Source organism: Fukomys damarensis, unplaced genomic scaffold (genome assembly GCF_012274545.1).
Source record: "Fukomys damarensis isolate Sample0158 unplaced genomic scaffold, DMR_v1.0_HiC HiC_scaffold_8, whole genome shotgun sequence".
In the NCBI taxonomy this organism is placed as follows: domain Eukaryota; kingdom Metazoa; phylum Chordata; class Mammalia; order Rodentia; family Bathyergidae; genus Fukomys; species Fukomys damarensis.
This window is the reverse complement of record NW_022900920.1, coordinates 25,835,241-25,849,743: the sequence shown is the minus strand read 5'-3', so window position 1 is coordinate 25,849,743 and position 14,503 is coordinate 25,835,241. Positions and strand designations below refer to the sequence as shown.

At 36.5% G+C, this 14,503-nt stretch overlaps 1 protein-coding gene across 1 annotated transcript in view; it reads left to right on the top strand.

The window, feature by feature from the left end:
• The first annotated feature begins 185 nt into the window (after positions 1 to 185).
• Positions 186 to 14,503, top strand: part of Smc3 (structural maintenance of chromosomes 3) — a 36,396-nt gene continuing 22,078 nt past the window's right edge. The window contains exons 1-7 of the mRNA XM_010634668.2: positions 186 to 308; positions 636 to 711; positions 9,421 to 9,459; positions 11,134 to 11,201; positions 12,618 to 12,689; positions 13,051 to 13,130; positions 13,398 to 13,476. Coding sequence (XP_010632970.1) covers positions 186 to 308; positions 636 to 711; positions 9,421 to 9,459; positions 11,134 to 11,201; positions 12,618 to 12,689; positions 13,051 to 13,130; positions 13,398 to 13,476 — 537 coding nt within the window. The remainder of the gene's footprint in view (positions 309 to 635; positions 712 to 9,420; positions 9,460 to 11,133; positions 11,202 to 12,617; positions 12,690 to 13,050; positions 13,131 to 13,397; positions 13,477 to 14,503) is intronic.

Below are 14,503 nucleotides of genomic sequence, written 5' to 3'. Positions count from 1 at the left end.
GGGGCCTGCCCGGCCCGGGCGCCCCGCGGGGCACAGTGGGGGTGCCGACTGTCACCGTGGGCCTTGCGGCCCTGCCTTACCCGGGAAGTACCGTGTAGGGACCCAATTCTCGGACACCGTGTCGCGTCTTTTCCCGTCGTTGACTCGCAGCAGAATGGCCTTCCCGCCAAGAGCCCTCCACCGCGATGAGCCCATTGGCACGGTTTGGGGAACGCTTTTCCCTTGGCTGCGTCGGCCTCTGCACTCCCTCCTCGGCAGTGCTGGTTCCGTCGGGCCGGCTCGAGTGTCCGGCTGAATTTCGGAGCTCTGTCTGATCCCAGAGTCGGGAAAGCGTGCTGGACTTAGTACAGCGCCGCAGGGTGCAGTGTCCCAGTTAACTTCAGGTGTTCTCGAATTTGAGGTTTCCTTAACGGTTACTCCCGAGAATAAACAGCGTTGGCAGAGACGGAGAAAAGGATGGTTCTTAGCAGAAGCTAATCTCCACGTTCCAGGTTGAATTTGTCTTATATGGAAGTCAAAGTTTTCTATTTTAAAAAAAATTTCAGTGCAGAGTTTTCTATCTTGCATTAAAAGAGAAATAAAAAATGTCTTAGAGTTCTTTTCGTGTATGTTCTCAAAAATGTCTCTTTTATTAGGTGATTATACAGGGCTTTCGAAGTTACAGAGATCAGACAATTGTAGATCCCTTCAGTTCAAAACATAATGTTATTGGTAAGTGTTTCTGGCTTACTAGGTCAGATTTATGATCTGTTACCGATAATTACACTCTTGTCTACCTGTATAGAAGTTTAAGAACACAGGAACTGTCTTTGAATGTTAAGTAAATTTTTTTCTATGAAATGGCTTGTCTTTTAACCACACTAATGAATTGCTTACCTTCTATGTATGTACTGTATAAACTTAAAATGTTTGGGTAAGTCAGTCGTAAATTACTCGATTTTGGGGCTGGACGTGTAACTGTTCTAGAGACTTTGCCTTGCAAAGTTAGACAGTGTTGGACTCCCATTATACACCCCCCTCCCAAGTAACACAGTTTGTATATGTGAAAGTACATAGTAATAGCTTGAAGTTTATAGGGAACAGTAATTTAGCATTTGAACCATTCTGTTCTTGATCTATCACATTCTAATTCAAGTGCTCACCGTTGCTTTGTTTCAAAGATGATTGTTCTTTAGTCGTAATTGAAATTGTTCTCAGATTTTCTCTCCCGTTAATGCTTATTGCCATGTAGCTTGACGAGTCTTGCAGTGACAGAATGTGGTTCAACCCTGCGTTTAAAACTTTGAGTGTCATCATTTGCAAAGTGGAGATAATACCTTGTCTCAAGGGCTTTTAGGAAGATTAAATGAGAAAGCATTTGTGTGAGGATAAAAAGTTACTATGATTGCCATTAACAATATTTAGTTGTTACAGATTGGACGATATCCATTTTCCCATTACAGCCATCAAAAATGTTGAGTTGTATAATCTTATAAATGATCTATAAAATGATGATCATTATGATCTAGGGTTATAGTGTGTCTATAACATCTCAAGTATCTTTGTTTTAACTTTTATCAGGCATCTGTTTTGCTGTTTTGGTTGCAACATGAAGATTAACAGTCACTTTTATAAAGGAAATTTGTCTATAAAAATTTTTCTTTTGAGTTAACTAAAACACCCCTAAAGTGACTTTTTGGTTGAGTATGTTTTAAAAACAGATGCCTTAATAATGTAAGACCAGATGTAGTGTGTACTGAGATTGACTTTAAATATATCTAGTGAAAGCATACCACTGATTAATGATTTTGTCCCTTCAAAATGTCAAGATTTGAAAGCAAATATCTCTTGTGCTGATGCTTGAATGTTTGATGCATGTACCAAATACATCCCATCCTCCACATCTATCTCCTTGTTCCCAATCCTTAGATTCAACCAAGTGCAGATCGAAAATATTAGACATAAACTGAGTCTTTACTGAACATATACAGACTTTTTTCCTTGTCAATATTTTCTAAATGACACAGGATAACAGCTATTTATATAGCATTTATTGGCAGAAGTAGCAATAAGAGGACCATTTTTAGCTGATTTTTAATCTGTTCAACCTTTTAGTATATTACATATTACAAGTATTCTTAGGATATGTGTAGGTTATATGCAGATAGCATATGCCATGTTATATAAGAGACTTGAAGCATTGTTGGATTTTGGTATCCACTGTGTGGGAGGGTTTTCCTTGAGTCCTCCCATGGATATGAGGGACAACGTAACACAGTACACCTTTTTTAGGGTTGTTTTAACCCTATTTATCTAACAGCACTGGGGATTTAACCCAAGGCCTCACGCACGCTAGACAAGTGCTTTTAGCCACTGAGCAACACTCCTAGCCTTTTAAAATTTTAATTTGAGACAGGGTCTTGCTAAATTGCCCAGGCTGGCCTTGAACTTATATTTCTTCTGCTTGAGCTGCTGAGTGCAGCCATTGTGCCCACCTTCCCAAGCCTTTTAATAAAAGAAATGCTTGTTAATTCAGGATATTATGGGAAAACATAAAAGCTAAAAGAAGGAAATTTAAATTGTAATTCTAATGAGATATTAATTTCTTAATAATCTGTAACAGTGATGGCAAACCTTTTAGAGCTTTTGATAACAAGCAGTCTGCTGCAGCATGCACGACATAGGTGTGCCACCAGTGACCTATATGGTGTCAGCCCAGATTTTTAGAAAACAGCAGGTAGATTTAGCTGCTGAGGCTTTAATGGGAGGGGCTGAGTGTAAGAGTGAGGGGGAACGCTAGTCAAGCTCTGTAAAGAAGACTGCTGGTTTGCAGTCATCTTGGATAACTTCCAGACAGACTGCATTATCCACCTGCCTTAGAAGGGTCAGATGGAAGAGGAGTGGAGACAGGCTTGTTAGCTGGCACTTGTCTTTTATTGGTCAGTTTACTATGTAGATTATTATTCCCGAATGCTCTGGGAATGTGTTGCTGTGGGGACTATCTGCCCTGAAGTAGTCTTCACAGATTTGGTCTAAATGTACCCATGGGATGGGCATAATAACCAAAGGTATTAGGAGGCAAAGCTTTGCTCATTAGCAGCCAAGGCCTGGGTTAAGGCAGATAGATCTTGGGGCACATGTGAACTGTGTGCCTCAGTATCCCTTTCGTCTTCCCATGTGTCTCTAAGTCTTTTGAGTAAAAATGGACCCATCATGTAACATGTTGGCAGTCTTTTTTTTCTTCAGAGTAAATCTTGAATATATTTGTGTTAAATATTCAGCATCCTGTAAAATTGCTAAGTAGGGTTTCACTCAGGGTAGGAGTAATTCTTTAGGGAAATTTTAGAAATTTCAGCTAGATGTGGTTGTGCATGCCTGTAATCCGAGCTCTGGAAGTCTGAGGCAGGAAGATTGCAAGTTCAAACCTGGCCTGAGCAACTTGTCAAAACCCTGTCTCAAAATTTAAAAAAGGACTGGGAAGTGTATCATTGTGAACCCCTCTAGATTCAATCTCCTGTACCACACAAAAATTCTTTTCAATTTATTTATGAATGGATTATAAACTATTTAAACTCATATAATGAAAAATTATTTAAACCTTTATTTAAAAATATTTTCAGTTTTACAGATAATTTTCCTTAGTAAGAACAGTACAGAGAATACTTAATATACCCATTACCTATGTCCCCTGTGGTTAACATTTTCTGTTTGTCTTACCATTTGCATATGCTTTTGTGTTTTCTATGCGTATGTCTTTCTTAAGGGTAAGTTATGTACAGTATGGTCTTTTGCCTTTGACTGCAGTACATACCTTTGTATGTTACTGGGGATTGAACCCAGGGGTGCTCCACAGCTGAACTGTGTCTCGTCCTTAGGCTCTTGAACAGCTGGAATTATAGGAGTGTGCCATGGTGCCTGCTCTAATACGTACTTTGTAAGAATAAGGAAATTCTCTTATGTAATAATAGCACAGTTATCAGCTTAACTAAATTTAACGGTATCATAATTTGTCCATTTTTCAGTTAATGTTGATTGGCCTAGAAATAGTCTTTATAGCACTTTTTCCCCTTTTAATACAGGATCCAATTTAGGATCAGGTACTTAGTTGTTTGGTCTCTTTATGCTGCTTTGACTTGGGTCATTTTCATGGGCTTTTTTTTTGGCGGGGGGCTTTAACAGATTCTGCCTTAACTCCCTATAATTTAAGCATGACTGTCTCATTAGGCAGTTCCCACCACTGGTGTACAAATGGATCTTATGACTTCTTCAATCTTTTTAGTAATAAAATTAACCACTTAATAGTTTACTCTGAGCATCACTTGGGCAGCGTGTTTGTATACATACTGACTGTCCTGAGCAACCCTGAGGCAGGTGTCATTTCAATAAGTTAATTCTTGTATTGAATAAATGAGATAAAATTGTTTTTTTTTTCTTTTCTTTTTATTGAGTTTATTGGTACAATCTAGGTATACAATACAATTACATTCATCATTGGGATTCTGTACCTTTACATAATAGGTCTTGATTCTCATTTTTTCCCCTTGTCCCTGCCCTCCCTTCACCCCCTTCTCCCCTCCCCATTTACAAACACTTTATTTCCATTTTTTCAGTTTCTCATATATTTTTCCTCTCCCTTATTACCTTTCCCCCACCCTTCCCACTTTCCCTACACCTTTAGACCTTTACTTCCTATTTCACATTATTAATCATCTCATTAGGATCCTGTGTACTATTATAGTTTTTTACCTCAAAGAAACTATTCAGTATTTCAGTTAAATCTCTGTATGAACATTAAAAATAGGGCATCCTAAAATAAAACTAAAAAGGAAAGTAAAAGAGAAAAGGCAATGATGTAACATTAAAATAATCCTTAATTCTGGAGATGAAAATGGTCCCTGAACATATTTAAATTGCTTCTTGCTATTATAGTCTTATCTTATTCTTTTTTTCATTATTTAGAGAATACTTTATTAGTTTCTGTAATCAAACCCACGTAGATATGACCTTACATATTTAGTACGATGTGTTACCCCTGTACACATGGAAAAAAAAAATTAGCATTTCTAGACCATTTCTGTACAATGCCAACTCAACACAGTAAATTGGGATGACTTTTTCCAAAGTTGGCAGCACCGTTAAAGTTTCCCAAAATTCAATTTATATATATATATATATATACATATATATACATATTTATATTTATGTAAAAAGACTAATAATAGCAGTATGTTTATGCATTGATAGCAGCAACAGCTTTTCCAGGTTCTGCAGTCATCTGAACAAAATTATAGACATTCAGCACATTCCATTAAAACAAAACAAAAAAAACAAAACAAAAAACAAAGAAAAGAATAAACAGCAAAGTTCCAGAAAACAGCAAAGTTCTGTTGCTGTTGTGGTACCTGGCACCATTTTTTTTTATTAACATCTTAATCATCATCTGGAAAGAGAACATTCTAGAGTAATATCATTAAATGTAGCTCTGATAAAGCACGGTCCCTACTATGTATCATAAAGCAGGTACAAGATATTTTACATTCATAGAGGTATGATACAGTACCGTCCTACATCAATAATACTAGAATCAGTTTTGGTTTGAAATTTACTTTGCAAATAAGATTGCTACCCCTGTTTTTTTCTGGGCTCCTGTCACATGGAGAATTGTTTTCTATCTTTTCACTTTCAGTCTATGGGCTTCTTTTTGCACTAGGTGTGTTTCTTGTATACAACATATTGTTGGATTTTGCTTCTTATTCCATTTTGCCAGTCTATTTCTCTTGATTGGTGAGTTGAGGCCATTGACATTGCTGGTTATAACTGATATGTACTGACTTATTATTGACATGTTATTGGCCTTTTGTTGACTCTTTTTACTTTTTCACCTTCTCCTTTTAATTTCTTGCCTTGCCTATTTGATTTGCTCTGTTGGGCCTCATGGTGTTGTTGCCTTCATTGTCTTTTTCTAGGATCTTGTTTAGAATTGCTTGTAGTGCTGGTTTGGTATTCATGTAGTTTCTCAGGTGTTCTTTGTCGTGGAAGTGTCTTATTTCCCCATCCATTTTGAAAGAGAGTTTTGCTGGATACATCAGTCTAGGTTGGAGGTTGTTCTCTTTTAGTACTTGAAATATCTCATTCCAGGCTCTCCTTGCCCCAAGGGTTTGTGTTGAAAAGTCTGCTGTGATTCTGATGGGCTTTCCTTTGTATGTGATTTGTTTCTTTTCTCTTACTGCTTGTAGTATTTTGTTCTTCTGTTGGGTTTCTGGGATCTTGATTATTATATGTCTAGGTGTAGATTTTTTTTTATTGTAGCTAGTTGGGGTCCTATATGCCTCAGTTATCTGAATGTCAAATTCTTCCCCTCTGTTTGGGAAGTTTTCTGTCATTAATTCTGCAAACAGCTTTTTTAAGTCATTTGTATTTTCTCCTGCTACTTCATGTATTCCTATCAGTCTTATGTTATTCTTCTTTGCATCATCTAGGAGTTGTTGGATCGATTTCTCATGATCTCTTACTGTTTTTAAGAGACCTCTCTTTTCATGGTCACTGACTGCAATCTTATCTTCTATATCTGAGAGCCTATCTTCGCATTCTTTTATTCTGTTGCGTACACTTTCAATAGAGTGTTTAATCTCCTGGATATCTGTTTGAATCTGTTTTATGGATTCCATTTCTTTCCTATGTTGGGCGTTTATTTTTTCCATTTCTTTCTTATGCTGGGCCTTCATGGCTTCTATCATGGTCCTGAGCTCATCTATTTTTCTGTCAGTTTCTGCTCTAGAGTCTCGAATCACGACTTCCATTTTGCTCACTATCTCTATGGTTATCTGGGAAATTATTTCTGTTTTGAATTTTTCTAGAGCCTGATTGATCTGTTTTGTTACTTCCTGTGCTTTGAGTTCAGGGTGTCCTGGTGGTTCACTATGGGCCTTTTCATCCTCATTTGCCCTACTGTTTGCCTTTGGTAAACTGGAAGTCTATCCTTTTGTCTTACTTAAGTGTTTTCTCATTTTAATTTTTGTTGTTGGACTGTGCTTGGTTTAATCTCTGGATTATCACCCAAATCTTCCTGATATAGTTGCACCCTAGCTTCTGTGTCTCTAACGACCCACAGACATTCTCATCTTCATAACATCAGAGAAAACAGCTCATCAAATCAACCGCAATGCTTTACCCCAACTGATACAATCAGCAACACATTAAGATCTAGCACAACTTGGACACTGACCACCTGTGGTAGTCACTAGTCTATCACCCTTAAATCATTTGAATTAAATTGAAATCAAGAAGCAGTCCAGAACATGTCTGCAGTGAACAAAATTTCAATATAGTGTATTTACCACTTAATGGCTCTGACAGAGCGAGGATGCAAGACCCCTGATCTCAGTTAGCTGATGGCTGAACCCCCTGACGCTGACTGACCTCGGGCTGCAAGGCCCAGATTGAGTTCCCCAACCTTCTGAATGGTTGAACGCCACTACGTTCTATTACAGGTTTCCCACGCCCTTTCTTTAAAGATGTTCAAAGTTGAGAACTCAGAAAAATAGCCTTGATGACCACCTCTGTCTTTGCAGAGTGGGTCCAAAGACTGGCAGAGTCAGGAGGTCTGAGAGTGGCGGGGGGCTTATGGGCGTTCAGGGGCGCCCGCGAGGCTACCTTCCTGGCGCTTGAGCGATGGCGGTTGGATCGGGAGCAGGCGTGGTTCTCCTTCCTGCGGTGGATTGGGGCCCAGGCTGCCTCCCGGCACTTGAGCGATGGCGGTTGGATCGGGAGCAGGCATGGTTCTCCTTCCTGCGGTGGATCGGGGCCCAGGCTTCCTCCAAATTGTTGTTTTTATATATCCTATTATCTATAAAAATTTATGAAAAACTGCAATTTTTGGTCATCCAGTAAATAATTGGACTGGAAAATGGTTAGTTAATAAAAAACCACCTGGTAGGATAGTCATGCATGTACCACCAGCAGTGAGACGTGAATTACAGCTGTTTCTTGAATGTGTTAATAACAGTGTTATTTAAAGTTGGTGATTTATCCTTCTTAGGGTAGCACATCTGGAGATGCATGAATTCTTTTTCTGCTTTATTATGATTAGCCAAAGGTAGTAGCCAGTGTTTTCACCATGTAGTTACTGTTTTTTTTCCCTTGGAACTAATAAACATTTAGGAAGATATTTTGGATTATGCAAATATTGTGCTTATCAAAAATTTTCCTTCGATTTAGCATGTCTTGATGAATCTTCCCTTTGTTTTGATGGTTACAAGGTGGTACTATTTATAGCAGCCCTTTTTATTAGTGGACACTTAGTATTCTTCTATAAGCAAGAGTCCTCTTATCTACTTATCTTTTTTATTAATAGTGTGAAGTTCATGCTTCATTCTCCCCATGAATAATAAACATTTAGCAAGCTATTTTGGTGCACATAGTGCCCTGGATTTTGCCAGTGAAAGCCCCCTTAAGTTGGCTTTGCTGCCAGTTGCATCCTTGTATGTGTGTGCATAGTACTGGAGGGTTGAACCTAGGGCCTTCACACTGAGCTACATCCCCGGTCCTTTTGTTGAGTTGGGCTTGAACTTGGAGTCCTGCCTCAGTCTCCCTAAGTGCTGGGATTAGAGGTGTGTGTATGCTACCACACCTGACATGTGGATATATTAAAGATAATAACTTTGAAGTTCATTTGTTTAGGCTGTTTTGGTCAAAACTGAGATTAACATCATTATTCATGACTCATCAACACCGTTTCACTAAACCAACCCATTAAATCAAAAGTATTTGATATCCTTTTATGTGTGCAACTGCTTATATTTGAAATCAGGTTGTAAGAAAAAGTACTTATAATTGCCTATACATGAGTAGTTCTGTGAGACGATGCATCATGTATAGGCTTGGTCATAAATAGTTTAGTATGGCGCCATTCAAGAATTTCGAAGTATTTTTAGAGTGCTAACTATGTAAATCTTTAAGTTTCTAAACGTAATACATATAATTAAGTAGAATTGTACACCCATTGTTATGGTTATACATTATGAGTGCTAAGTAGTATATTTTCTCATTTCTGTCCATTTAATTTTATTTATTTTTTATTTTTTTTATTTTTTGTTTTTTTTTAGACAGGGTCTCACTATGTAGTTGAGACTGACCTGGAACTCACTGTGTAGCCCAGGCTGGTCTTGAACTCTCAGCGATCCTCCTGTCTCAGCCTCCCTAGTCATTTCTGTTAATTTTAAATGATTGGAGATAAGCAAGAGAATGTTGAAATGTCTTTTTAAAAAATATCTGAAGTTTATACAAAAATTACTCTTGTTGATTTCTTGTTCATCTTCAGTCATTTAATTTCGGATTTTAAGGTTTTGTTAAAAATTTGGATTTGTAAGTTTTTAGCACACATTGTAGTTTGTGTTACTGATTTTCTGTATAAAATTACTTGTGTGTTTTGAAATTTTCTAGTGGGCAGAAATGGATCCGGAAAAAGTAACTTCTTTTATGGTATGTATTATTTGAATTCTGAATATATTGAAACCTAGATATCTTAAGTTAGTTTATTAAAATCATGGCTTTTGTTAGGTTATACCCACATGAAACCCAAGAAATAGTTTATATATGTATAAGGATATAACTTAGTGTAGAGGGTAAGCTTTCCAGAGTATAAGGGATCTGCATTCTGCTGTATACTAGTGAGTGATTATGTGAGATTTAGCAAAACACCTCAGATTATTTTCACTGTAAAAATGGAACTAGTAATCTTAGATGGATTGTGAGAATCAAATGAAATAATATGTATTAAATAAAGCATTTTTAAAACTTGAGTGCAGCATATAACTATAATGCATATGTAAAAATGTACGTAATTGAAATAGAATAGTTATTTGGGAAAACAGTATTTCTGTTTTACTGTTAAAGAACATGTTCTAAACCCATGATTTTTATGAAGAATTGGAGTATAAAGAACGAGACTCAAAACTATTGTCAGTTTGAAGATAGTAGAACTTTGAAAATTCTCTCTAAAAATTCTCTCTAAAGATAGAATAAATTTAATTATCAGAGTTTCTGTTAAATTTTTTAGCTAAGAAAACATTTTAACAGAATTAGGTTGAGAAAAGGAGTAGGTTGAGAAAAGTTTGAACTCCTTGGTTGGGTAGTACTTGAGAAAAAGTTTACTTAAAGACTTTTTTAGTTTATTTTGTGCAGTACAACCCCCAAAGATACTGTACACTGTATACCCTCTCATAGTTATGATTTGGTGATGGCAAGAGAGCAGACTGGAGTGGAGTGTGTGTTTCAGGATCCCAGAGGTGTGAGGGCAGTTTGAATCCACCCAGGTAGAGTAATTACGAGAGACAGCCAGGCTCCTTCCCAGACACACATATTAATGTACAAGTGCTCCACACCTCACCAGCTCTCACAGACAGACTGGCAGGTCTCTTGTGTGGACCTGAAGCAGGACAGTCAAGTTAAGACATTCTTGGCACAGTAGTCCAGTTAGTTGTACTCTGGGAAGTAGGAATGGCTCCTTGGTAATTAAAGAAGGCAAGGGTAGTGCAAGTAGTATAGTAAAGTTGGGAATCTAAAACATTTCAAATATTTTCTTAGTTTTGAAAGATGCATTATATTACTACGATGGTACTTTGGATATGATGTCACCAGGCAATACATTTTTTTTTTTACTCTGTTGTAATTCTGTGGGATCACTGTTACATTCATGGAATGCACCACTGTATAGTGTTAACCTGACCAGTCAGTGTTTGTCTTTCTTGTCTCGTGTGTTTCAGTGAGAAATAATCCCTTCAGTTTGTATTTATTTATTTATTTATTTATTTATTTTTGGTACCAGGGATTGAACTTGGGTCCTTGTGCTTGTGAGGCAGGCTCAAGAGCCACTGAGTTAAATCCCCGGCCTGTGCCAGTTTTTATTTTTAAGACTAAGTTGCCTAGGTGGGCTTGAACTTGCCATCCTCCTGTCTCAGCTCCCCAGAGTGCTACTGTACTTGACTCAGTGAAAACTTTTAGTGTTTTTGTCACATTGTTTCCTACCTGATTAGTCCACTGGACAGGGAAAATTGCAGTGGTAATTTTGTCTAGGTGAAACATTGTGTTCTACTGAGGTATGAAAAAAATGATTTTTTAAAGCGTATGCTAATAACTATACTTTTGTATTTTTAGCAATTCAATTTGTTCTCAGTGATGAGTTTAGTCATCTTCGTCCAGAACAGCGATTGGCTTTATTACATGTGAGTGAGATTACTTTCAGATGTTACTGATATTATGTATTTAAGAAAATACATTGTCAGTTTTGGTTAGTAAAAATCATTTGTTCAAGTTTCAGACCCTTTGTAAACATGGCACTGTGTGTGTCTCTGAAGTGTGCTATTTGACTATAAAATGTGGGCTTCTATATCACTGTCAGATAAAGTCCTAGTTTTTATATAGTGGTTAGAAGAAAATAGTAGAATTTGCCTCTAGATGGATGTCATCCATATAAATTTTTTAAAGATGGGATCTAGTAAGGTTCTAGACACAGGTTTGCTGGGAGGCTGGAAGAAAGAAATTTCAAATTGAAAGTTAGGAACTTTAAGATGGCAGAGCTAGAGTGATGGGTGACAGAGAAACAGCCATTGCAAACCAAAAAACTAAATTTGTACTTAGTAGAGCATGAAAAACATTTATTGTGAGACAAAATGAGATTTCTCAAAATATCCTGTTTGTCTCACACTAGGGGAGTTCATTTTGTTTAACCCATTATCTTTTATTTCTTCATTTTGAATTTGTAGCTCAGTAATCAGAATCAATACCTGAATAGAAAATTTTTTAGGTTTCTCAGATAGGCTTTGAGAGAATTAATAACCTCTTTAGGTTCATTCTTCATTGTATGGAATAATTACAGTTTCTAGAAACTGGGAATTATCTGGATTTGGTCTGCAGTTGTGTTGTAGGTTGGTATACATGTGATGTGTAAATTTTTGTGTAACTGTAAAATTTTATGGCAGAATGTGAAACTACATAGAAAACAGATTTTCCATAATCTCATGATTTCTTATTTCTTTCCAACATTAAGAAGAGACTTCAAGAGCCTCAAAGTGTATTAGGTATTGGCACTTGGGTAAAATCATGTGACTATGGGGTGGGGTAGTGTCCTCTAAAAAAGCACACAGTCTACTGAATCTAACTTCTGTATCTGTTGCATAGTTCTTTCAGAATCAGAAACTATTTGGTTGAGAAGTTTTGTTATCCTGATTCTGTGTCTCTGATATCTTGATAAGAGGGATATGTTCTAATCTAATAGAGATTTTTCTCTGTTGAATGCAGCTTATTAACATACACTAGACTTTAAAAAAAGCAGTTTAAAGCCGGGCGTGGTAGCGCTCGCCTGTATTCCCAGCATTTGGGAGGCTGAGGCAGGAGGATCGCTACGAGTTCGAGACCAGCCTGGGCTACGTAGTGAGTTCCAGGTCAGTCTCGAGTACATAGTGAGACCCTGTCTCAAAAAAAAAAAGAAGCATTTAAAGAAAGGAATGCAGGTGTAGCTCTAAAGTACTTTTTCATGCACGTGACTCTAGGAGTGATCCTTGGTGCCACTACCATAAGAAAAGTGTTTAATATGAAAATACTACTTAAATGATGAATTTCCCATTTTTCTCATGTTTCAGGAGGGTACTGGTCCTCGCGTTATTTCTGCTTTTGTGGAAATTATTTTTGACAATTCAGACAATCGGTTACCAGTAAGTAACTATTACTCTTAGTAATGCTGAGAATTTTATTGGTGTAGCTAATTTTTTCATATTTTGAAATATTTATAGACCTGCTTCAACTTTTATATATTATTTATGATGAAATATTATATAATTCTATAGTTTAACTCCTGATTTTTATCCTTAAATTGTAATGAACATTTTGGTAAAAAATATGGGATTATGAAAGCTATTGTGAAAAATCTTTGTTTTGAGTATTTATAACATTGTCTTTAATGAGATAATTAAACTTTAAGTCATGGTCAAGGTCTTTAAAATTATCTAAAAAATTATTTTTAAAGTTTCCTACTTTACTGTTAATTTAACTTTGAGCCTTTACATTTTCTATTAGATTGATAAAGAGGAAGTTTCACTTCGAAGAGTTATTGGTGCCAAAAAAGATCAGTATTTCTTAGATAAGAAGATGGTCACGTAAGCTTTTTTCTTTACTTTACAATTTCTTTTAAAAAGAATTAAAATCTTCCTTTATTTTCTACGTATATCAGATACCTTATGTTTAACAAATTTGTATTTGGAGGATGAACATGAGGATCAGAAGGTTTTCTGAAGCCATTACATTGGGTGGTTTAATCTAGAGTCTGTATTTTGAATGCTGTTTAACCCAGGAGCTAGTCTGCTTATTTGTTATTGTTGGTTGCTTTAAAATTACCTAACAGGAATTTTTGTGTTTATCAACAGGAAAAATGATGTGATGAACCTCCTTGAAAGTGCTGGCTTTTCTCGAAGCAATCCTTATTATATTGTTAAACAAGGAAAGGTAAAATAATTCCATGTTCTTTTTTAAAGAAGTGTTTTTCTGAGTGTGAATGGTGAATGTGGTTTATGGACCTTACTGTCTTGTTTTCATTGATTTACTTTGTGTCGAAATTAGTGTTTTATGTGGCCATAAGATACCAAATAGATCCATGATTGAGATAAAAGTATTTCAGCAGATTAAGTATTAAAAGCTTACATTAACAGAAATCTTCCACAATGCTACATACTATTTTTCCTTAAAGAGGTTATATTTAGCAGCTACACTATAAACTTTAGCTCATTGTTCTGCTGCTTTCTCATTTAATTTTCAAATATATCTAAGGCAGTTTGTTTTTCTCAGAACTTGCCTGCAGCAGGGTTTGGTGAGGGTGGGGCTTTGTCTTTGGTTGTTGCTGGTTTAAGGGACTCTGCTATGTACACTTTTGGTAGACCATGTTTCCTTTCTCAGTGCCAGCATCTGTACAGGTTGAAAGTGATTATCCCCTCAGTTTTTAATGTGGTGACGGCAGTTTTCATGTTAGTGACTGTTAAATTCCATGACATTTATTTATTTATTTTCTCTATATTTTGATCACGCTTTTTGGTTTTTTGATTTTTTTTTTGAGACAGGGTCTCACTATGTAGTTGAGACTGACCTGGAACTCACTATGTAGTCCAGCCTGGTCTCACTCACAGTGATCCTACTGTCTCAGCCTCCCAAGTGTTGGGATTACAGGCATGCACCGCCACACCCAGTCAATCACACTATTTTGTGTTGTACTTTTAATTTTATAGCTTTTTTAAAAAAATGTTCACTCGATGATATTCCCTTGTTTTTTGAGAATGAAGTTCATCATTTGTATCTTACTATTTTGGCCAAGAAAAAATGATGGCGCAGGATACTTTTTAAATTGTGTTAGTCTTATTCAAGAATACTTAGTGTATTTATTAGCTTTATTCAGTAAATTTCATTTAAAGAGATACAGATATGTCAGTGTATGTGTGTATATACATAGTATATATACATACGTACATACACTGGCCAAATA